This window comes from Caretta caretta, chromosome 9, assembly GCF_965140235.1.
Source record: "Caretta caretta isolate rCarCar2 chromosome 9, rCarCar1.hap1, whole genome shotgun sequence".
Lineage (NCBI taxonomy): Eukaryota > Metazoa > Chordata > Testudines > Cheloniidae > Caretta > Caretta caretta.
The window spans coordinates 84,908,519-84,931,447 of record NC_134214.1 but is presented as its reverse complement, the minus strand read 5'-3'; the positions used below and the strand labels follow the sequence as shown (position 1 = coordinate 84,931,447).

At 43.3% G+C, this 22,929-nt stretch overlaps 1 protein-coding gene across 2 annotated transcripts in view; it reads left to right on the top strand.

Moving 5' to 3' along the window:
* Positions 1 to 22,929, top strand: part of TMEM164 (transmembrane protein 164) — an 89,653-nt gene that overhangs the window by 42,130 nt on the left and 24,594 nt on the right. Inside the window, exons 2-3 of one of the 2 annotated variants that reach the window (XM_048862719.2) lie at positions 5,288 to 5,337; positions 17,106 to 17,172. In XM_048862719.2, coding sequence (XP_048718676.1) covers positions 5,288 to 5,337; positions 17,106 to 17,172 — 117 coding nt within the window. Of the gene's footprint in view, positions 1 to 5,287; positions 5,338 to 15,716; positions 15,909 to 17,105; positions 17,173 to 22,929 lie in introns of those variants that run through there. The other variant, XM_048862721.2, reaches the window with a different exon arrangement.

Sequence of the window (22,929 nt, the reverse complement as noted above, 5' to 3'; positions counted from 1 at the left end):
CTTGTGAATTGTATGGCTATGACAACGCTAATCAGCGCAGAATACCCAGTGCTTCTTTAAAATAACAAAAAAAAAAAATACCCTCTGCAAGCTTTGGAATATCTTGCGGGTGGTTTGTACCATCTGCTGGGTCAGAGAATCTGTCCTTGGCCAGTAGCTTTTGACAAAATATTCTTTAGAGGATTCTTAGCTTCTGTCATTTGGGAAGTTGTCCCCATGGGTCAAAACTTCAATTCTAATGGAGACAGTGATGAGACCTGGATGTAAATTAACGTGTCTCTTATTTCACAGGCTTCTTATGAGGCTGGAGAAAGACCATTCCCTATAAGGTGATGAATACCCTCAGTTCTCACTGAAGTGAGCAATATTGCCAACCCCAAGCATTTAAAAAAAATCATATTGGCATTTCACCTGTGAGTGGATACCTTTGAAGAAATGTCACTTTTTAAACACGTATGAAGATTTGTCGGATATCAGTCAGATTTGCTCTCAGTTCCTTGGGGGGGTGGTAGTGGCTGTGTCTGCCTTCCTCTCCTGCAGAAGGAGAAGGCACTAACTGGGTGCTGAGGTAACACATTGGCTTGGCAAACTGAATGTTTTTTCAAGTTGGCAGATTTTCAGACTAGTCTTTTATTTCTCTGAGGCATTTTCTTCGTTTTGTTAGGGGCACATTCTTACAAGGTGCAAAGTGGTTAGCTGCTCAAGAGGGATTGAGTTAAATCCATCCTCCGATCTCCCTCCTACAAATTCAACTCCTTGACAGGTGCTCAGGCTCTAACCTAGTGCCTTTGCCATGTTCCATCTTGTATTGATTTTAATGCGCTCGAGGGATATGTTAGAAAATGGCTGCTGCATAATTTAATCGTTTATTTTTGTATTCTAACAAGTTTGAACTAAATGGAAGAATCTTAACTGTGTGTTTATTTCAATGCTGGGGAAAAGTCCCGGGGCAGGTCTAGATACTGTACCGATGCAGAAAACACACCATTTGTGGAGTGGTCACAGCAAACTCCTTTTCTCCACTGCCTCATCAAAGTCCCACTGCTAGGGTGCAGGTAAAGTAGTCTAGTTTCTATTGCCAATTTATTTTGTGGCCTCTGCTGAACTACTGAAGTCTCATTCCCAGCTGAGAGTGCCAACAAAGCTGTTATAGTGCCTAGATATTCTTTGAAAACAATGCATGATAGAGCCCACTTAAATTAAATGAATTTATTTGCTCAAAAAGAGGAAAGTTCGTTACATAGAAACTTAAATGTTACATGAAAAGAAGGCTTATATTGCAGTATGAAAAAATCAAGGCTTTCCCCCAGAGGACCCACCACCCTTTTGGTTTTGAGCGCTTCTCTAACCATACTCGAAGTGCAAGATTCAGATTTGGATCCAGACTTTAAACACCCCAAAGTTTGTGTGTAATGCACTGGTTTTGTATGGATAATGTTGCTCCCTAGTTTGTGATCAACAGAGACAGGATAAAAGATCTACAACTGCTGTCTGCTGAGAGAGTGCTCCTTTAGCTCAAGTGACAGAGGTCTTTGCTTTTGGAGCTGTAACCCCAGAGTTCAAGTCTCAGCTGATCCTGGGTATAATATGCCAGGATTGTCACTCTGTCGGTGTCGCTTTGAAACCTAGAATGTCTGAGTCAGTGTGAAGCAATGGAAATAGCAGCAAGTATGGTTGAGAGCTCTTTTTGTTTAGAGTATCACCAGGTTCAGTCATCACATCTGAGGTGTGTTACTGTCCAGTTTTTAAGTTCTCAGCCATTTTGACTTTATGAATTATACCTGTGCAGAATGATTGACTAAGTTACCACACTTGTGCAACAGCATGGCTTTAACTACTACAGTAAAAGCTGTGTTATCTGGCACTTTACCATCCAGAAAGTTCTATAAACCGGCATTTCTGACCTTCGTTGAAATTCTGGTTTATAGTCCGGTTGGTGCGGGGTCGGCAGGCTCCCTACCTGACTTCATGTGGCTCCCCAGAAGCAGTGGCACGTCCCAGCTGCTCCTAGGCGGAGACACGGCAGCTCTGCACGCTGCCCCTGCCCTGCCCCGAGCGCTGGCTCTTTAAGGTTTTGGGATTTTTAGTGTCTTGGGATAGATTTAAAATGTGTCTAACTGCTCTGCTCAAGAACTCTCTTCTGTCTGTGTCACTTTGTATAACATGTCAAGATTGCTGGGGTAAAATACGATAAAAGGCCACGGAGCTAGTTTAGTATTTTAATATTTCCCTTGTGCAACATGAGTATCTTTGCGGTACAGACAGTAGGCTAATGCAGCCACTAAACCCATTTTGGAAAGTTTAATTCAAAGCAGAATCTGCCTAATCCTTGGTGTGTGTGTGTATGTGAGAGAGTCCTACAGGGGCTATACGCTATTCAACTGATATGCGGGAAAATATCATCTAAGAAGTATGCTCCTTTTTTTGCCTCTGCACACAAAGCATCAGTTATTGGACTGTTCCTACGCAGCCATTGGATTAACTTGATCGTTAACATAATGAAGTGAAATGATTTGCTTTTTTTAATGCAAGCAATTCTGATTTGGTTTTGAGGTTTCTTGGTAAGTAAGTGACTTGAGGCCTTTTCAGTTAAATTTAATTGATATCTTTTTTTGTACTTTGCAACCACAAACATTCTGTCTGCTGACTGAGATGAGATTTTGAATGCTCCAAACAGTAACTGAGACTCATTCATTTGATAGAATGAATGAAGCAAATAACTTGAGTGAGTGAATAATCCAGTGTATGTTACCCTGTTAAAAACCTGCACTGGAATCCAAATATTCACTGTACCAATAGCTGTCTGGTTAAAGGCTCACTTTCAGATTCTAATGACACAGTTCATAATATTGTGTTGTTTAACCTTCCCACTGTTGCTGTAGCATGGTCATGGTCTGGTAGTAATTAAATTGAACATCTACCAGGTGCATATACCAGGCATGCCCTGCAGCACCAGAGAGAGGTATGTTTGCTGAATATACCTGATATTTCACTTCGGAGAAAGAGTTCTCACATAGAGCAATTTGATATTTGGAGTACTGGCCTGGCAACAAAAGAAGTCATTGGATCCTCCTTTTAACCAAATAGAAGATATTTTCCACTGATGCCCTCTATTCACGAGGGCAAAGTAATGAAGTTGAATTGTTCTGCAGTCCAAATTATATTAAGATCTTGGCTAGTTTGGTGCTTGTGTGTGTTGCACCAGAAGGCAATAGGTGTTGAAATGTAATTCTTCTTTCCGCTAGTGATATTAATCACTTTGTATCCTGGTTAAGATTTGCTGATGCAAAATATTTGAACAATTGGATTTGAATTCCAGCACCGGGGGATGATGACTTTAGAACTAGTAGATGTCATCCTCTCATACCTAGTTTTTATTCATAGATTGGAAAAGAGAAAACAAGCTTTCCCACTTTTTTCAACTCCTAATTGTTTTCTTAATTGACTGAACTGAATTAATTGACTGAATAAACCGAGATGAAAATATTGTTACTGCACCTGCAGAATAGGCTACTTCTGTCAAAAGCTGGTTTAGAGACTCAGGTCCTGGGTGACTTGTCAGTGACATCTGTTGTCAGATGTCACCGGTGTGGTGCTCTACTCCGTTCAATGTTGATAACAGGTGTGTGTGTGTGTGTGTTCTCCCTGTGTGCTGTCCCAGCTCTGCACAGATAGCTGGCACAGCAGATCTCGAGTGAACCACCCAATGACCACAGACTCCGATAAGGTACGAAGGCATCCGGCCAGGTTTATTGCCAAACGAAACAGTCTCTAGCTCCCTGGATCAGATGTCTACAGTTCTGCTAGTACATATGTGCTCCCTGACAATGGACCAGCTCAGTCAGTGGTGGGATTCTCCACTGCCCACTAGGCCAGAAAAAGACATCCACTCGGGGTTGCATTCTTATACACAGGTACAAACAAGTTATACATCACTCCTGACGTATCGAGGTACAATCACTCTGTGTGTTGGGGTGCTGCCTCTCTTCTAGTACATGTTGGTTCGAACAAACAAGTCTATCCATCATATTATCCTTTTGAGCCTGTCTTTTAGGATGGGTCAGCCTGTTCCTCATTATTTCTGTGGATTGTGTTTGTACCGGACTGTTCTGTTGCCATCCTGGTCCATGTTTATCCTATTAGTGCTTGATACCCTTTAGATATGTGTATACATCCAATTAGCAGCCGCCTTCTTGCCAACTTTTTTGAGCAGGGCCTGCCTGTGGCTCACAGCTAACTTTGCTTTATGTTAACAAAGTCTTGACCATTCCTTTGGTTCAGGCCTCAGGCACCTGATACCAAGGGTTTATGTTTCAGGGCCTCATCTTACTACAACTTCCACCAGTTGAGTAATTTGACTGTCTTTAAAACTTGGCAGAAAATACGTACTACTTAATATCATTTTTTTATTTAATTTAAATTATATTAATATATTATAAGAAGGCTAGGCCTTACCATAGGTTGTCAATTTGAAATTTAATTTTAAATTATATTAAATTTGATTTTCTTTAAAAAATAAACCTAGTTAATTTAAACTAAAACCAATTTTTTTTTTTTGTTCTTAAAAATCATCAATTTTTACCCACCTTGTCTGCTGTTCCAGTATCATTGCATTATCCTTGATCTCAGGAAATGTATATCCATTTACTGCTGCAGTTCATACCAGTGCTTTGGAAAGTCACTACTGTTGCCTTAGATAACTAGCTTCAGTATTTGCAGTATTTGCCACCTCTTCCCGCAGTTCCCATTGGCTGGGAATGGTGAGCCATGTCCACTGGAAGCTGTGAGCGGCTGTACCTGTGGACGCTCAGGTAAACAAAGCGTCTCGCGGCCTGCCAGGGGCTTACCCCTGAACAAGCCGCTAACCAAGTTTGGGAATCCCTGACTTAGCACAACAGGGCCTTGCTGCTGATTGGAGCTCTGGCAGCTATCACAGTAGAAATAATTAATAATGATGTAGTTTGCTCTTGCACAGCAACAGTATTTGAGGAGCTCTTGTAATGGGGGAGCATTAGAGATGGCCTGGACATCAGACTTGAGCCCTTTGGACTTGGGGAAATAAAGTTTTAGATGCCACTTTTGCTGCTCAGATCTATGTGAAGGTGGTGTGGAATCTTTAGCTTGATGATATTTTTAAACCCTTTCCTGGTACAAAGGCCTGCTGTAGCCGGAACAACTTCCGACTGGATGGACTATCTGTGACATGTGGGAGAAGGAGAGAAATGTTGAGGAAATTAATTTTTAAAAAATCATATCGATAACCAGCTTTTTTTGTTTAATATTTCAGATTTTTCTCCTCGCCTGTCCCCCATGTCGTGGTGCAATGATTCTGTTCAGGTAACATCAGTTCTCTCTCTCACTGCTTTCCTATCTATTTGCATAATGTATATAGGTTGTAATGCTTTGACTTCAGCTATGTTTTAAAATTATATATCTGGGCTCTGTGTGTCATGCACTGTAGCCCAGAACTGGCTGGAATGAAAAGTAGAAGGCTGTCTGAAAGTGTACATGACTTAAATCAGGGCTTGTTGCCATACTTAAACTTGTTTCCTTATTTTAAGGGTGTTTGATGTCTCTAGCAATAGGCAGTGACCCAGCAAACTCAGTGATGGATGCAGGTGTTCTTGCACTGATTAGATTCTGGGCTTGTGTAATCTACATCACATGCCTTATGCCCTTTGATTATCTCCCCCTACCATTTTTTAAAATGTATTAATTCCTCTACGTCATTCTGCAGGTTCTATAGGATTAACAGATCATTCTAAATGCCATAAAGATAGAGTTAAACATTAAATAGTTGTACCAAAATTCTTACCAGTTGCTCAAACAGATTGACAAATATTTAAAGCTTAATTTCTTTTTTTAAAACATGACTTACTGGTGCTAACTTGAAAGTTAGAGTTTTTGCAGTAACACTCTGTTTCCAATAAGAAACTCAGTGTGACCCAGTGGATAGAGAGCTCTGGACTGGGCCTTGTGAGACCTATGTTCTATTCCCAGCTTTGCCTCTGGTTTGCTGAGTAACGTGGGGAAGTCACTTCACCTTCCTGTGCCTCAGTTTCCCTATCTGTAAAATAATGTAACTTAACTCCATTTGTGAAGTGCTTTGAGATCTATGGATCTAAAGCACCATATGTGAGCTATGTATTGTTGTTGTTATTACTTAAGATGGAAGCCGTAAGTTACCAAAATGCAAGACAATGACATTCTTGCAACGATTAACATCACCACATTTAAATCCCAGTAAGTACTGATCTCAAAGTCCAGATGTGCACAGTCCTGGCCCTTTAAAATTCCTTTTTTTTTTTCTTTTTTCAGAGAGAGGGCATTGTAATTTTTTATGTATTGGAGGAGTTCACCGTTCATTGGAACTCACCCTGCAGGGCAAGAGGAATTTGAAAGGGCTGGGATTCTGTGGGTGTGTCCAGTGATGAGCTGCCAAAATCTTAACAACCGGTTCCCTCCTCACCCCACGAGGGGGTTGTGGCTCCCCCCCCCCACTGAGCCCTGTCCCATCAACCCCTGTCCCCTGACTGCCCCCGGATCTGGGCAGGAGGGTCTCATGGGCCACCGTAGTGGGTGCCCACCCCGCCCCGCTCCTAAGAGCCAGAGGGACCTGCCTTACAGGGGGGCGAAGTGAGGAGTCCCAGCAGTGCTTACCTGGGGCAGCTCCCAGGAAGCATCCGGCAGGTCCCTCTGGCTCCTAGGGGCGGGGTAGTGTAGCTAGGGGGGAAGCAGGGGGAATGGCCGCTCCCCCCACTGATCATATGAAAAGTGGCGCCTTAGGCACTGACTCCGTGGGTGCTCCGGCAGCTCCCCGCCTAGCCCCAGCTCACCGCCACTCCGCCTCCGCCCCTGAACGCACCACCCCGCTCTGCTTCTCGGTCCCCCTGGGTTACCTGCTGTGGCATGGCCGGCCCTCCTCATGCCCCCCCCCCATCCCAGCTCCCCTTCGCTCCGCCTCCTTGGGCCTGAGCGCGAAGCCGCTGCTTGCTTCTCAGCCCTCCCAGGCTTCCCGCGCGAACAGCTGATTTGTGGGAAGCTGAGGGGGGGGGTGGAGAAGCAGAGCGGAGTGGTGCATTCAGGGGCAGAGGCAGAGTGGAGGTGAGCTGGGGCCGGGTGCGGGGCGGGGAGTTGCCAGTGGGTGCTCTGCACCCACCAAATTTTCCTGGGGGGTGCTCCAGCCCCGGAGCACCCACGGAGTGGGTGCCTTAGGTGCCACTTTTGGCCAGTTGTTAAATTTAAAAGCCCTTTTAGAACCGGTTGTCCCTCGTGGGACAACCGATTCTAAAAGGGCTTCTAAATTTAACAACCGGTTCCAGCGAACCGGCTCCAGCTCACTACTGGGGGTGTCTACACTGCAATTAAAAATCCATGACTGGCCCATGCCAGCTGACTCAGGCTTGTGGGGCTATTTAATTACAGCAGTAGTTCTCAAACTTTTGTACTGGTGACCAGGGCCATCCCTAGCTATTCTCGGGCCCTACAGAGTCCCCCCATGGGGATGGGGCAGGCCTTCGCCGGGGGGGGGCTGGCTTGGGGGCCAGGTGGAACCCGCCCTCCAGCACTCACTGGCTGCACGGACCGGGCTGGGGCCGGGTCACTCCACTTACCACGTAGTGAGTGCTAGGTGCCTGCCCTGCTGCAGAGTCCGCAGGGAAGGGGCGGGGCTGGGTGGGAAGGAGCAGGGTCAGAGGCTTTGGGGAAGGGGTGGAGTGGGGGCGGGGCTGGGGCTGGGGCAGAGCAGAGGGTGGGTCTATGGGGAAGAGACGGGGTAGGGGCTGGAACAGCATGCAGAATGTGGTGCCCCAAATTTCCTGGTGCCCTACGCAGCTGTGTACTTTGCGTATGGGTAGGGACAGCCCTGCTGGTGACCCCTTTCACATACCAAGCCTCTGAGTGCGACCCCCTTATAAATGAAAAACACTTTTTTATATATTTAACACCATTATAAATGCTGGAGGCAAAGCAGGGTTTGAAGTGGAGGCTGACAGCTCATGACCCCCATGTAATAACCTCGCGACCCCCAGTTTGAGAACCCCTGAATTACAGTGTAGACATCCAGGCTTGGGCTGGAGCCTGGGTTCTAAGACCCTGCGAGATGGGAGGGTCTTAGAGCTTGGACTGCAGCCTGAGCCTAAACATCTACACTGCAATTAAACAGCCCTGCATCCTGAGCCCCATGAACCTGAGTCAGCTGGTAAAGGCCAGCCATAGGTGTCTAATTGCAGTGTAGACGTAACCTATAGCAGTTGAAAGCCAATGAACCTGATTCGTTGTTGTTCTACGCATACAGCGTAATGAAGCCACAAAGATACTGTAAGGCAGTGGTTTTCAAACTTTTTTTTTCGTGAACCACTTGCAATTGCTGAGGGTCTCAGCGGACCACTTAATGATCTTTCCAAATGTTGCTTGTACCGTTAGCTAACTATTGTAAAGCGCTTTGGATAAAAGTGCTATATAAAAAAACCTTAATAATTAACGTTTGTTTTTGGTTCTACAAATAAAAGCACACAACTTATATTTGAAATTAGTAGTCTTACCTTTCTAATGCGATTGATGTGCCCTCTCTGGCTGCCGCAGCCCTGCACATCCCAAATCCCCCTCGCCCCCCTCTTCTCACCCCACTGTCCCCTCCCACCTACCCCTTATTCCCCCCAAGGCCACCACCTCACCTTACCTGTGTGTCCTCTCCAGGGTCCCGGCACCTAATTAGTGGAGCCACACCTGAGCAGCTCCACTAATTAGGTGGGTGGCTCTTCATTCTCTCGTGAGTGGCTGCTTAGGTGCACACCTTAGAGGGAACTATCCACGGACCACCTGAATGGAGCTCGCGGACCACTGGTGATCCACAGACCACAGTTTGAGAACCTCTGCTGTAAGGGATCCCCGGGAATTCCACAGGGGAATCTACAGCAGGAATAGAGTTGCTGTGGCAATTCACACCTCCTTTTGAGGGAGGGAGCATGTTCAGAGCGGTATCTTGCTGAGGCAACGGCCCATCTGTCCTGGGCAGCTGGGTACAAATTAGAGAAGCCAACAGGCTACTGTATCCTGTGCCACGGGCCACATTAACATCTGGCAGCTCCAGCATAGGAAAAGCGAAAAGCCAGTTTTGCTCCTCTCCTTCTCCGCCATTAGGGTCAAGCTCAGCTAGGACTATGGGCTTCATGTTTTCTGTAGAATTGTATTTTTTTCAAAGTGCAGGTGGAGAGTGATGTAATGCCCATACTCTCAGCTAACTGTTTTTATTGGGGGAAGGCGGAGGAGGGGAGGAGAGTAATGGGAGGAATTATTTTTTTATTATTTTCATAGATAGCGTCTCTTCAGAGGCTTTCTGATTTGTGCTGATTTTCTATTGCTACATGAACAGAAAAATAAAACTTTCTCTTCCCAGTGTCCGTAAAACTGTAACAAGCCTATTTTGAGGCTAATCTGGTGTGACGTTATGCTGTAAACTCATGGAGCACGGCTTTGGTATACATAAGGAGCTTTTAAGTATTCCTGTTGGATAACAATAATACTTAGCATTAGCGGTGTACACTGGAGGATCTCAAAGGACTACCAGCATTCATCTGAGCCAGGCTTGGCAAATATTCTCAAAGCTCTTTATAAAGCTGGGTAAATCACGTTCTCTTCATTTCACAGATGGGGAGACCATGGCACAAGAAAGGCTAAGTGACTTGCCGAAGGTGGCATGGAGAGTTGGTGGTGAAGCCAGAGCTTTCAAAATGAAGTCATAGTTCTTAGTCATCCTCCTTACATATTGGCAGAGCCTAGAATGTGTGACGTTCCAGCACAATAGTGGGGTAGTGGAAAGAGTTAGTAACGTGATTTTTCTGCCCTAGCTAGTAACCTTTTCTGTTTCTCAACACCCAGTCTTTAGTATTGCTAATTACTGTGCGAGTGTCTGCACAAAAAATGCTCACTGTGAGAGCTGTTGGACATTTTACGTTTAATATCGGGGAATAGGCTTTCAAAATGCCATATTGACTCCAAGGAAATCTCTTATGTGGATGACTTGCAGCAAATTCAAAAACAAAATGCAATCAGGAGAAGGGAGTGAACACTGTATGGATTCTATTGTGTGGTCTTGGGTGTACCGAATTTTGCAAAAGCTGCATTCTCTTGTTTCAGATATGCAAAATACATGTCCTCTGCCAATGATCAGCTCTGTAACTGATGCCTAAGATTTGGTTTCCTCTTGCAGTTTCCATCCTGATGTGTCCTGACCCCAATAAAACCCTGCCTCTGAGAGAGAGGAAAAATTAGTATTTTAATTTCACAGGTTGTGTGTCAGTTTGGAAGAAGTGGGGATTCTGAAAATTAAGTGGTATGAGTGGATGGAATTTTTAAAAGAGGAATGTGGGTGGTCTACTCTGTGGAGGGCTTTCTGTGCTCTAATGTCCAGATATCAGGCTCCTTTATTGCATTTAGGATTAGCTTTTTATATTATAATAGAATCTGCTTACACTTGTGCATGGACCTTCTCTTTTCCTTTCGCCATGTGAACATGTAGACTTTCTTAAGGGAACACTGGCTTTGGCTCTTGGATTGCTGAACACAGTGCAAAGTCTCATAAAAAAAACTTCATTTGATTTCCCCCAATTTCAATCAGAACTGTTTTTTCTTTTTAAAAATGAAAACCACCCTTTTTCCTGGGTCTGGTAATAGCTGTTCCTGCACCCTGATGTGCCTGGTATTGTGTGGTTTTTGAAATCACAGTGACTGATTTATGGTGTGCTTTGCAAAGACATTTTTATTTTAATTGAACATTGTCCCTACAGAGTCCAAAGGAAAGAATATGTGTAATTGGATTATCCCTTACAGTATGTCACTCGAGAGAACCTACAGTGATAAATGCAGTTTCCATGTTCTTTGGTCAAGGTTATTAGAACTGTTAGCATGAATCCCTGTGAAATTTCCATATTAGTTTGATTGATAAAATAGCATGTCTTTGAACCCTTGCTATATGAGGCTAAATCTTGCAGTCCTTACTCCTTGACTTCAACAGGAGTTCTGCCTGAGTAAGGATGGCAGGATATTGCCTGTAGAGATAAAAGGTAAAGTGTTTATAATAAAGTGACTGGATATGTTAAAAGGGGACAGACCAAATAGCCCTGATAGGATTTTTAATGAGTTTGTCCAGGGGACTGTGTGACTTGAGATTTGTAACAGGATACAAATCCTTGTATCCCATGGTCATTGTTTCTGGTCCAGCTCAGTTTGGGTAGAGACTGTAAAACCTCACTTTCTGATGGCTGTGGTGGCTTGTGTGAAATGAAGTCTAAGTGGTCTCGGTTCAGTTCAAGTACTGTGAAATGTAAGAACAAGAAGTTATTGCATTTCCATGTGGATCATTAGTGGCATTAATTGACTGTACAACATCAATCTCCGCAGTAGCTATATAAAACAATTTTCTGAGAACTCTTAGATGCTTTTAGTCAACCTGATAATGAGCAGAAACTCTAGCCTGTGGGTGGCAGCCCACCTTAGTGTAAAAATCTAATACTGGCTTCCAGATGGCTAAAATTTTGTTTTGGTTTCTAATGATACATAAGTTCCTACTGTTTAATCCACAGATGTGAGCTCAAAAATGATCCTACCTTTTAGTCATTCACCTCCTTGTCAGTTCTGGTTTGTATGGATGTCCTTATTTAAGAATCTGGGATTCTTCCTGTAATGAGATTTTAGCGTTAGCATTTTCAGCAATGAGATTTGCGGGCTTATCTCCTCTGCCCCTTCTTGCTCACAGGTCAAGATAAGCTTGTTGGTGTGAATGTTTGTCCTGTTCCTGAAATTTAATTATGTAAGTTAGAGTAGCACTTAGAGTTGCTAACCATAACTGGGCTCACACTGTAGTAGACATATAGTATAAACGCAGTAAAGGTCAGCCACTGTCCCCAAAAGCTTGCTGTCTAAATAGACAGGGCATGAGGGGAGATGGAGGTGAAGTGACTCCCAGTGGCTATGCCAGTGATGCCACAAGAGTATAACCAGGTCTCCTGAGTCCCATTCCAGTGCCCTGTGCACTCAAAGAACTTTCTCATAAATTTGAGGTCAATATATCTTTCTATTTAGTAACTTGACTGTTTGCTCAGAGGGAGAATGTCAAGAAATGGGCCAGGCAAGTAATGGGCTTAGGGAAGAACGCTAACACATAAAGCTTATGACTAAAACATCAACCATGGAGCAAACCATAGAAATCTGATTCTGTTTCACTTGCTGGTTACAGCATCAGTCTTACTCCATCTTGTGTCTTGTCTGTCTTACTCTGAAGCACTGGCCCCCAACCTTTTTGTGGCCAGTCGCACATTCATGTTTTCAGAAGTGTGGCGGGCACCAACAATTTTTCAAGGCTTATTTTGTACATTAAATAATACGAAAAACGTCATATTTAATATGACTCCATAAGATAAAAAAGGTAATTTTACATGTAAAAGGTATTAATTAAATTGTTCGGCAACTAATCTTTCACCTTACCATGTGAATTTGCTCATGGTGATGGGTTAAAATCACTGTCACATACCATTTTCTTCAGACTTGGGAAATGTATGAGAGACTTCGTCTTCATATGTGACATCTACAAGATCAGTTTTGCTTTGAATGATTTTACAGAACCTATCATTTGAGCCACATGTTTGTCTTTTCCGTGGAGCTCAAGATTTAAAATGTTCAAGTTGTCAGCGATGGCGGCAAGAAAAGCCAAGTCCATTAACAAGCTGGAGTCTTCTAGTTGCTCGAAGTTCTGATTTGTGGAGTTCAGAAATTCTTTGATCCCTTGAATTAGGCTTAAAAAACGTGCAAGAACTTTACCTTTGCCCAGCCATTGTACTTCTGTGTGCAAGATGAGATCAGATTGTTTATCATCAATCTCTTCCAACAGGGCCTTAAAAAGTCGGTGTTGCAAAGGTTTCACTCGAATAGAGTTAATTATTTTAATAACGACATTCACGATGTGTTGAAAAGAATGAACTTTGACACACAAAGCTTCTTGATGGATAATGCAATGTTAAGACATAAAGTTGGGAAAGGATTCATTCTTCTTGCAGAGTGCAATGAATCCATTGGCGCTGCCCATCGTTGCTGGTGCCCCATCAGTGGTGATCGCAGACAGCTTGTGCAGTGGCATACTACTTGATGTTGAGTATGATTTGAATAAATTATAGATGTCCTCACCCTTTGTTCACCCTTTCATAGGCAATACTTAACTCTTCTTTTACGGTGAAGTCACTAAATACCACCCTCACCATAACTGCCAACTGTGCTGTATCCAATATATCTGTCGACTCATCGAACTGCAGTGAAAACCAGTCACATATTTCCAAGTCATCCTTTAGCTGAGTTTGTATGTCGCTTGAAATTGCATGTATCCTCCTCGTAACTGTGTTGTCTGATAACTGCAAGTCTTGTATTGCTGACAAAATCTCACGCTTGTTAGGAAATCCTTGAAACAGGCAATCAGTACCAGTCAAAAATGCTTCTTTCAACAATTCACCATCTTGAAACGTTTTTTCTTCTTTGCGAGCAGATGAGCAATTTTAAAGGAAGCAATAGTAGCACTTTTAGACTTTACCACTTGTCTAGTGAAAACAGATTGATGGGCGGATAGGTTTGGTTTGAGTTGATTCATTTTCTTCTTTCTCAACTCAGATTTAAGTGGATGGCAAGTGTCAAAAGAGCTGTAATTAGTTTGGAAATGGCGTTTGACATTGTTTTTTCGGCACTGCAACAGTACTACCGCACAATAAGCAAACACATTTCCCTTTATTTTCAATAAAACAATAGGATTCCTCCCACTCTGCGTTGAAATAATACGTACATTGTCTTTTATTTGAACCACTCATTTTTTTAAAACCAAAATGTTTAAAAAAAAAAAAATCGCAAAGCATGAGAAAACAGCAGCATCAGTGCAGCGGAAGAATGCTCACCTACAGGGCCAGCTCCAGGCTCCAGTGGAGCAAGCAAGTGCCTGGGGCGGCATTCTGTCCATTCTTGCGGTGGCAGAGTCCGAGTGGTTTGTTTTTGTTTTTTTTTGGCGCTTCGGCAGTTCCGGCAGCAGCAGTCTAAGCCGCTTTTTTTTTTTTTTTTGGCAGTTCTGGGTAATGCGGAGAAAAGCCGCGGCCCCGCCCCTGCCGGGGACAGAGAACACCGGCACTCGCAGCCTGCAGCCCTGGAGTTCTCTGTCCCCGGCAGGTGCGGGGCTGCGGCTTCTCTCCCCTGCTGGGCACTAGTTTTCACACCGTATCACTAGGCGGGGGCACATAAACACCCCGTCAAGCGCCGTGTTGGGGATCTCTGCTCTAAAGTATGTTTTAAATTTTTTGAAGCAGTCAGTGTCTTTTCTGGGGCAGTGTGTTTTAATATACAAGTGTTAGATCTTGAAATCTCCTCCGCGAGTATCTAGAACGATACAAACAGATGTTCCAGATATTGTACCAATTACTCCTTTTAGGTTAAAAGGACTGACATTTAGGCTCTTTCTACCATATTAGTGGCTGGCTTGCTATCGTGTGTACTTAAATGACCCCTTATTACCATAATATCAGACAGTCTTTAATGCATTTATCCTCACAACAATCCTGTGAGGAACTTCTATTTATTTCCAATTTACAGATGGGGACCTGAGGTACAGAGAGACTAAGTGACTTGCCCAGAAAATCCGTGGTCGGAGCAGGGAATTGAACCTGGGACTTACGAATTCCTAGCTAACACCCTAACTACTGGTTCATCCTTCCCTGTGTAGTTCATAGCTAACACTGTGTTTTAAAGTGCTTAAACTTTCTTCTGTATTTGCCTGACAGGGATTGTTGTCTCATTTTTGTTGTGTTTTAATACTGCTAAATAAGATAATTGTAAATTTTAGTGTAGATGCTAGAAGCCAGTGGTTAAACATGACAAGGAACAGGCACATATCCTGGAGCAAAGTTTGTGTTTAGTCATGTTAATTAACAAGTATTAAAACACAACTGAAAATTAAAGTTTAGACATAGTGTGTACTACACTGCATTTTAAAACCCGTGGCAGCGAGTCTGAGCCTGGGTCTACAGACTCAGGCTTGCAGGACTCATGCTATTGCACTAAAAACAGCGGTGTAGACATTGCAGCTCAGGCTCTGAAGACCAGGGATGGGGTTGGGCTCGGGCTCATGCACAGAGGTAAACTAATCTCTAAATGTGGAATCAGGGAGGAATTTCCCCCCTTGGTTCATTGACAGGATCTCTCTTGTAGTTGAACAAGGATCCTTTGCCTGGATTAGGTGGGCTTCTCTTACTTGGTGATCACTTCTGCAATTGCCTGCAACAGGCACTGGTGGACCGTCTATCCTTCCCATTTCTCTTTGTTAGCCAAGTTGCAGGGTTGCTAGTCCCATTTTTCCTACCTCCTGTTCCTTCTCACCAAGTGCACCATTACCCAAGAATCCTGGTGTCCAGCCTGAGCAGGTACAGTGCTCTGCTCCACTTCAAAGCTGTGGTTCTCATCATTTTCTTGGAAGACATTTTGGGTGAGGAGAAAATAAACACAGACTCTGCATTCATTCTTCAGGTGGTTTGTGCAGGTGGGCTTGAATTCAATTGTAATTTAAAATGGTCTAAGAGTTAGTGAATTTGTAAGCAAACATAAAAGTAACTTTCCAAAGATTTATTGGTGCCTGGTTTTAACTTTATATTTCTGCAGGACAGTCATCCCTCGCTATTTAACTTTTGTTTCCATGCATAGGAATGTCAGATTGCCTCTTTTTAAATTTTGGATTGAGCTGCGATCCTGCGTGCCCGAGGAGAGCACACTGTGCTTTCGGTCAGCATTCGTATTCTCTTGAGTTTTAGTTGGATATACAAGAGGACCTATAGAGGACTAACTCTGGATGAACTGAGGTTTTTGAGAGAACAGAGCCATGTACTCCTTTTGTGAGTGAAATGCATACTGAGCTCAAGGATATGCTCATTTCTCTATCACAATATAATCTTACAGCAATGCATGCTTGGATTCATAGGAATGTGTTGGCTGTGCTAGCCCTTTTGCCACTGGCTTGCTCATTTCAGCATGTTAATATGATTACAAGGTAGGGATGAGTTGTTAAGCTTGGTCCCCCTTGCAACTCACATCCTGCAGGGTTCAGGATGCACAAATAATTGAACTGCTGGTGTAGCTCCTTGTTCTTGGTCTTGGGATTGGAGAACAGGGGAAAATAACTTGCAAATAAAATGTTCCCCAAATGATGGGGAAAATGTATTTCACAAATACCATTCAACCCTTTGTTGAATGGAACAGCTGAGATTATTCCTGTGAATAATTATTGGGGGGGGGGAGGGAATGCAATAATTTGTAACTAGTGTTATTCTGAACAGATTCTTTGGCCAGCTCTGTTCACCATATGGAGCTTTATATGCACTGTATCTCTTCTGTAATGGAGATTTAAACAGGACTGATCCCACTTATTATGTGAGATGAGACAGTAGTTCAAGGTGAAATGACCTGCAGTTATGGGAAATACAGCATTTTAATTGCAATAGTGTTTTCCCTATATATCCCCTTCTCAAGATTTGCCGTGTTGGTTTGAATGCAGAATGCATGAATCTTTCTTATATTTTAAATTTAGACACCACTCATAAAAACAGTGCTGCTGCTTAAATTTCTGAAGCCTTAGTTTGACATCATGCATTTTTATTGTTGAATAGGAATAAAGGCGTTTGGTGAAATACCTATTTTAAGCTCCCCAAATAAAAACCCTCCAGCAGCCTCTGGCATGACCATGATTACAGACCAGCAGTGCAAACCACTTAAGAATCCAAAGCTCATTATAGAAAGCACTCTTACAACAGGAAATTATTTAAATGTTTATTTATTAAGGAGGTTTTATCTGGTTTATGACAGTTAACAGTGGGCTTTAGCCCACGAAAGCTTATGCCCAAATATATTTGTTAGTCTCTAAGGTGCCATAAGGACTCCTAATGGCTTTATGCAAAGTCAAGTGAACAGAGCTTATGCAAAGCTTTTGCTACTTTATGGAAAATCATTCTACAGTACATAAAATATGTTGAAAGTGCACATTTGATACTTAATTTTCAGGCTGTGAAAATAACATTGCCCCTCTTTCTTCTAAGGTTACAGATGCATATGTTAAATGGGGCCCTCTTGGCATTGCTGTTTCCTGTGGTTAATACACGCCTGGTGAGTAAACCATGCCTTGCTTTCTCCTCTGACTTTTTATTCTGTAGTCCTGGAGTTCACTTTTATGTTCATTTTCTAAAATGCTGTTTCCCTGGAAAGAGGTTTGACCTTTGCAACAGGCTCAAAGCAATAGAGATTTTTTGAGCATCTCTTCAAAGCAGTAACCAAACTATCCAGATATGCACAGCACCCAGCCTCCCAAATGCAATGGAAAGTTTGACCTTTTATAGTTCCTCACTGCTTGTAAATTGATGATCCCAGAAAGCTCCTTTAATCCCATAGCTTTGTTTCTACAAGGGTTTCCTCCCTGCAAAGCTATTTGCATAATGAATTTGCATGTGCTGTAGTTGTGTTGGTAGCTCTGTATTTTGCTAAATTATCTGAGATGTTGAGAAAGTGCTGTCCTGAGAGAGTCTCACACAGAATGGATGGAAATTGGTCCTGTTCCTGAGAGAGCTTGCTGAAACACAAAGTGGCTTGTCTTTCAAAGAATTGGAACATAGAACTTGCCATATTCACTCAGATGGTGGGTCCATCAAGTTGGATGTCCTGTCTTCAGCAGTGGCTAACACCTCACTGCACTTGGAACTTGTGGCAAAGCTGCCTGTTGTAAATAGGGATTCTTTCCTGATTGCTGCCACAAACAGCTGGCCCTCTGAATCACTACACATTTTTGTTCTTAAATGTTTGTTTTTAATTGAATTTGTGCAAGAGAGCTGTATTGTATTGTTCTAACAGGGATAGCAGGCTCTATATGCAGTTAGAGAGTATGCCTCAAACTACAAGAACTTGTTGCACTAGCATTGTTCTACATACATACATCCAAAGAGAGGAATTCACATTGAAGGGGAAAACAAATCTGAACTGAAACAAAATCCACCCTGTTATATGCTGCCTTGCAGCAAATTGAGAAAGGTAATATCTCTCTGAAATGTGATGTAGAGGGTTAGGATACAACATGACAAGTTAAAGATTTGAAGCCTGACACTACACTGCCTTACACTTAGGTCATCTTGTCTTTACTAGAAAAAATGTGGATTCTTAACTTGACATAAAATCCTCGTGAAGGCAGGGTAGTCTGTACTTTGCACACAAATTAGCAAGTGAAGTTAAGGCCTAGGCTCTCCTTTATTCTTTATCTCAACCTACTAACAGATGTGAGAATGCAAACGATCTTGTCTTCGCTAGACTTTTACCTCATGTTTTATTAACTCAAGTTAGCAAAATTGAGTTAACCCACATTTTTTTTTTCTAGTGAGAGTAGAGCGCTAGAGTCCTCTCCATGGCACCTATTCTGATTCAGGGATGTTCTACGCTCACTCTACACAGGTGACAATGATCGTTCAAGCTGCAAGGCCGTGCAGAATTGGGTCCAGAGTGCCCATCTGGAATCTCTTCTCTCTGCAATTACTTGCTTGTGTGGGTTCACATCAAACACTAACATCACAGGGAGTTAACATGATGGCATTCGCAATGTCAGCCAACTGAAAGCAAACAGTTTATTCAGGCAATCAGTTCCATCTTGGCCTTTCAACCAAGGGAAGGGTTCATAGCTTTCAAAAGATACTTCACAGTGAAGAAGGCCCAGAAAGGGTTTTCAAGATGCTGTGTGGGCTAGACATAAATGGCTATATTTTCAGCTTGAGGCATGGACACACATTTGGGCATGCCTAATCTATGATGTGCATGAACATGTGGCCAGCTAGGTGTGTTACGCTTGTAAATAGAATGGGCATGTAACAGTATTTATATGATTAAATCAGGCATAGCAGTTGTATGCATGCTGTGTCTTGATCCAGAGTTTTCAAATCTGGCACAAATTTAGATGCTCAGGAGAAGGTGATAGCTTAATTTATTGGGGTCTGGAATAATAATTTTCCAACTCTGAACTGTTTGTAAATGGTATTGAGGGTCAGTGGTAAGACAGACTGACCCGCTGACTCTGAGCCACATTAAAAATGCCAATAGATTTAAGAGACATCTATTTTCCTGTGCATATAGTAAGTACATACAGTGCTTGTTCACTGAAACACTCTTCAGGGCATTGAGAATATGGAGGATAGATACATTTCATTCTATTTAATGACTGATGTTCCATGTTGATGGAGAATATGGTACTTGGTTACAGAAATTTTGTTATTGTTGCACTTATAGTAGGTATCATTTACAAGGGGGGGGCAGCTTTTAAATTTATCGGCTTAATGAAATATTCCTGTAACTCACCAGCTGGCTAATCTATGAAGGGGTTAATGATATTCTTCATTAGCAAGATTACTGTCTGCTTTAGTTGAGTGAGGTTGAAGTGGTAAGTATCATCATAAAGCCAGTTACTGGTTGTCTATTTGCAAATCCTGACAGTCTTACTAGCACTGATCTGCATAAAATCAAATTAGTCTCATTTGTATTGAATTTTATTAATCCTCCGACTTGGTTTTGGTTGATCACTTTGGTATCTAGAACATGTGAAGGTCCATCAACCTTGGCATATAAGCATTTTTTCTAAAAATTCAAAACATTTTATTGAGAGACCATACCATTTCCAGAACAAATGTATTAACAGCATTCATCTGCAGGATTACACTTTATAAATAAACATGAAAAATAGTTTCTTATGATACTTAGGGTAGAAAAATGTAAGGTTAAAGATGAAAAATCAGTGGGGTTTTTTTTTCTTTTCTTTTAACGCTGAGAGTCCCTCTCTGTAATATAGTATGAGGCTCTGCCATAATTGATATAAAACCCAAAAGACCAACTACCCCCAGATGTGAAGAAGGTACAATGGAGGGCAAATAGAATGATTTTGAGTGAGAGGAACTTTGAGAGTTCTTTGGAAAGATGAGCCACTGAAATTAGTTTCTGAATGGAATAAATAGATTATATTGGTTTTTCTCAACTGATGGGGTGTGAGCCGTTGAAAATGTTGTTACAACCTAAAGCAAAGAAAATCTTGTTCCTTCACCTTGCACGCTCTTATCCTTCCAGGTAAAATATCCTGTCTACCCCTTGAAACGCGCGCAGACAAATTAGATAGGTTCATCATTATCACTGATCCATTTATTATTCTTATTTTTAGAGTAAATATAAGGGGTTATGAAACTTTTTGACTTTGACTAAGTGGTCACCAATCTGAAAAGGCTGAGAGAAACAGGATTAGATGATGCAAATCAGATTGAGCCACTGTCAAGTGGAAAAGAAATGAGGCACGAGTATAAGAGAAGTAAGCAGCTGAGGAACTAATGCAGAATTGCTTTGCATATGACTATGTGCATTAATTTCTACAGTGGAGCTGTTCTGCTTGAAGCTGGCAATTGGGGTTTGCCAAATAAATGTAATGGGATTACTCGTGTGCTTAAATTTAGATGTGTGCTTAGTTTACCAATTCAGAGATCATAGTTAACATGAGCATCTAGGACAGTGTAAAGTGTTTCTGAAGTTAAGGTTTCTCTCTTGAAATGAATAATGTCAAATATATTTTTTAGAGTAGGATTGTTTAAAGATGCTGCATAATATGATGATGCTAAAAGAATAATCTTCAATTTAAATGCTGGGATTGGTGCACTCTGTTTGAAATTCATCCTTATTTAGAATGCCAGCAAATGGCCTAAATATCACTTAAATCTCACTTAAGCCTTCAAAATAAGAGTTTTACCTGAATAAGAAGACCTTCACATTTAAATCCTGGTATAGTCAGCGTGCAGCAGATCCTCTCTGAGACCCAGTAATTCCAGAATATAGACCAGGGGTCGGCAACTTATGGCACGCGTGCCGATTTTTAATGGCACGCTGCTGCTTGCCAGGTCCCAGCCACCGGCCCCGCTCAGCACCCTGTCGAACCCAGGCCGGGACCCCAGCAGGCAGCAGTGTGCCATTAAAAATCTTGCCTGCCATGGCCCGCTCTTCTCTGCCCCTGCCCCCGCGGGGATAAGGTGAAAAAGCTTGGTCCTGCCGGCGGCTGCTGCAGGGCAGGTAAGGTCCGCCCTCCCCTGCCTCTTCCCCCAGCGTACTGGGTTCCTGCCCTTGCCCCTTCTCCTCTCCCTCCCTGCCACCCATCAGCTGATGGCCCTTGCAAGGGAGGGGGAGAAGCAGAGCCGCAGCGCAGGAAAAGAGGTGGGAACAGGGCCTTGAGGAAGGGGGGTAAAATAAGGGCAGATCCCCTCCAGCCCCCTGCCATGAGCCGCTCTAGGCAGGGGCCTGGGAGCACCCTCATGACCCCAGCCCACACCCCCAGCCCTCTGCCCTGACCCCTACACCCCCCCCACACACTCACCTCTGCCCTGACCCCTGCACCTCCTCACACCCTAGCCTCCTGCCCTGACGGCTGCACCCCTCACACATACCCAGCCCTCCATGCCCTGATTCCTGCACCCTCCTCACACGCCCCCAGCCCTCTGCCCTGACTCTTGCACCCCCCACATTCCTACCTGCACCCCTCGCACCAAATGGGAGCTGCCCTGGTAAGCACTCCACACCCAAACCTCCTGCCCCAACCCTGAGCCCCCTCCCTCATTCTAGCTCCTGGCCAAACCCTACACTCCAACCACCAGCCTGCTCCTTCACCCCCAGCCCTGTGCTCAGTGCACTCCCACCCTCAGCTCAGTGCAGAGAGAGAGGAAGAGAATGGGCTAGAACCAGGGAGAAGGTAGGTATGTACCCACTCTATGTGGGCAGGGCTGGGATCCCAGACTGGCAGCGGGCTGAGCAGGGCCAGCAGCCGGGACCCTGGCTGGCAGGAACCGGTGGACAGAACCCCAGACTGGCAGCGGGCTGAGCCGCTCTGCCCACTGCTGGTCTGGGGTCCCGGCTGCTGGCCCCGCTCCGCCCACTGCCGGTCTGGGGTTCTGGCTGCCGGCCCCTGGCCAGCCGGGGTCCCAGCCGCGGGCCCCGCTTGGCCTGCTGCCAGCCTAGGTGAACGGAACCCCAGGCTGGCAGCAGGCTGAGCGGGCCAGCGGTGTAAGATCAGCATTTTAATTTAATTTTAAATGAAGCTTCTTTAAACGTTTTGAAAACCTTGTTTACTTTACATATGACAATAGTTTAGTTATATAATATATAGACTTATAGAGAGAGACCTTCTAAAAAATGTTAAAATGTATTACTGGCACGTGAAACCTTAAATTAAAGTGAATAAATGAAGACTCTGAACACCGCTTCTGAAAGGTTGTCGACCCCTGATATAGATCATGGTGCACAGGCCAAGCAATGCATGAGCAACTGAAAATTTGACAAATAGTCATAGCTTCTGGGCATTAGCCTATAAACTACAGTGGTAGTAACTTTTAACTATATTCTATGTATTTTTTTTTTTTCTGTGCTACTGAGCAAAACTCTTATTGCCATCTGATAAATGTTTTTGTGTTGTCCTGCAGGAGTCCTGCTCCTTCTAAATTGTTTACTTTTTAAAATAGAACAACAAATTCATAACACTGAATTATTTTCAAGATGTCGAGCAGCAAAAGGTCAAGTGATGATAATTTCAACGGCTGCTAATTGGGAGAACTGGGGAGGGAAATATTGGCAAAATTTTTCATTTCTATGTTGTGTCAAAATGTTGTGTGATTTGAAATTCTGCAGCTGGCGGTGGCCTAGTTATTTAATAAGTCCTCAGAAAGCTGATTAAGTTGAATGCATAGTGTGGTTATTTGCTTGAGTTTATAGTTGTACTTTCCCTCTCCTATTCATCCCCTTCCCCTTCCCTACTTGATTCTTTTATTTCAAAGGTACCAGGGATTTAGCCTCTAGTGACAGAAGATAGCTCTC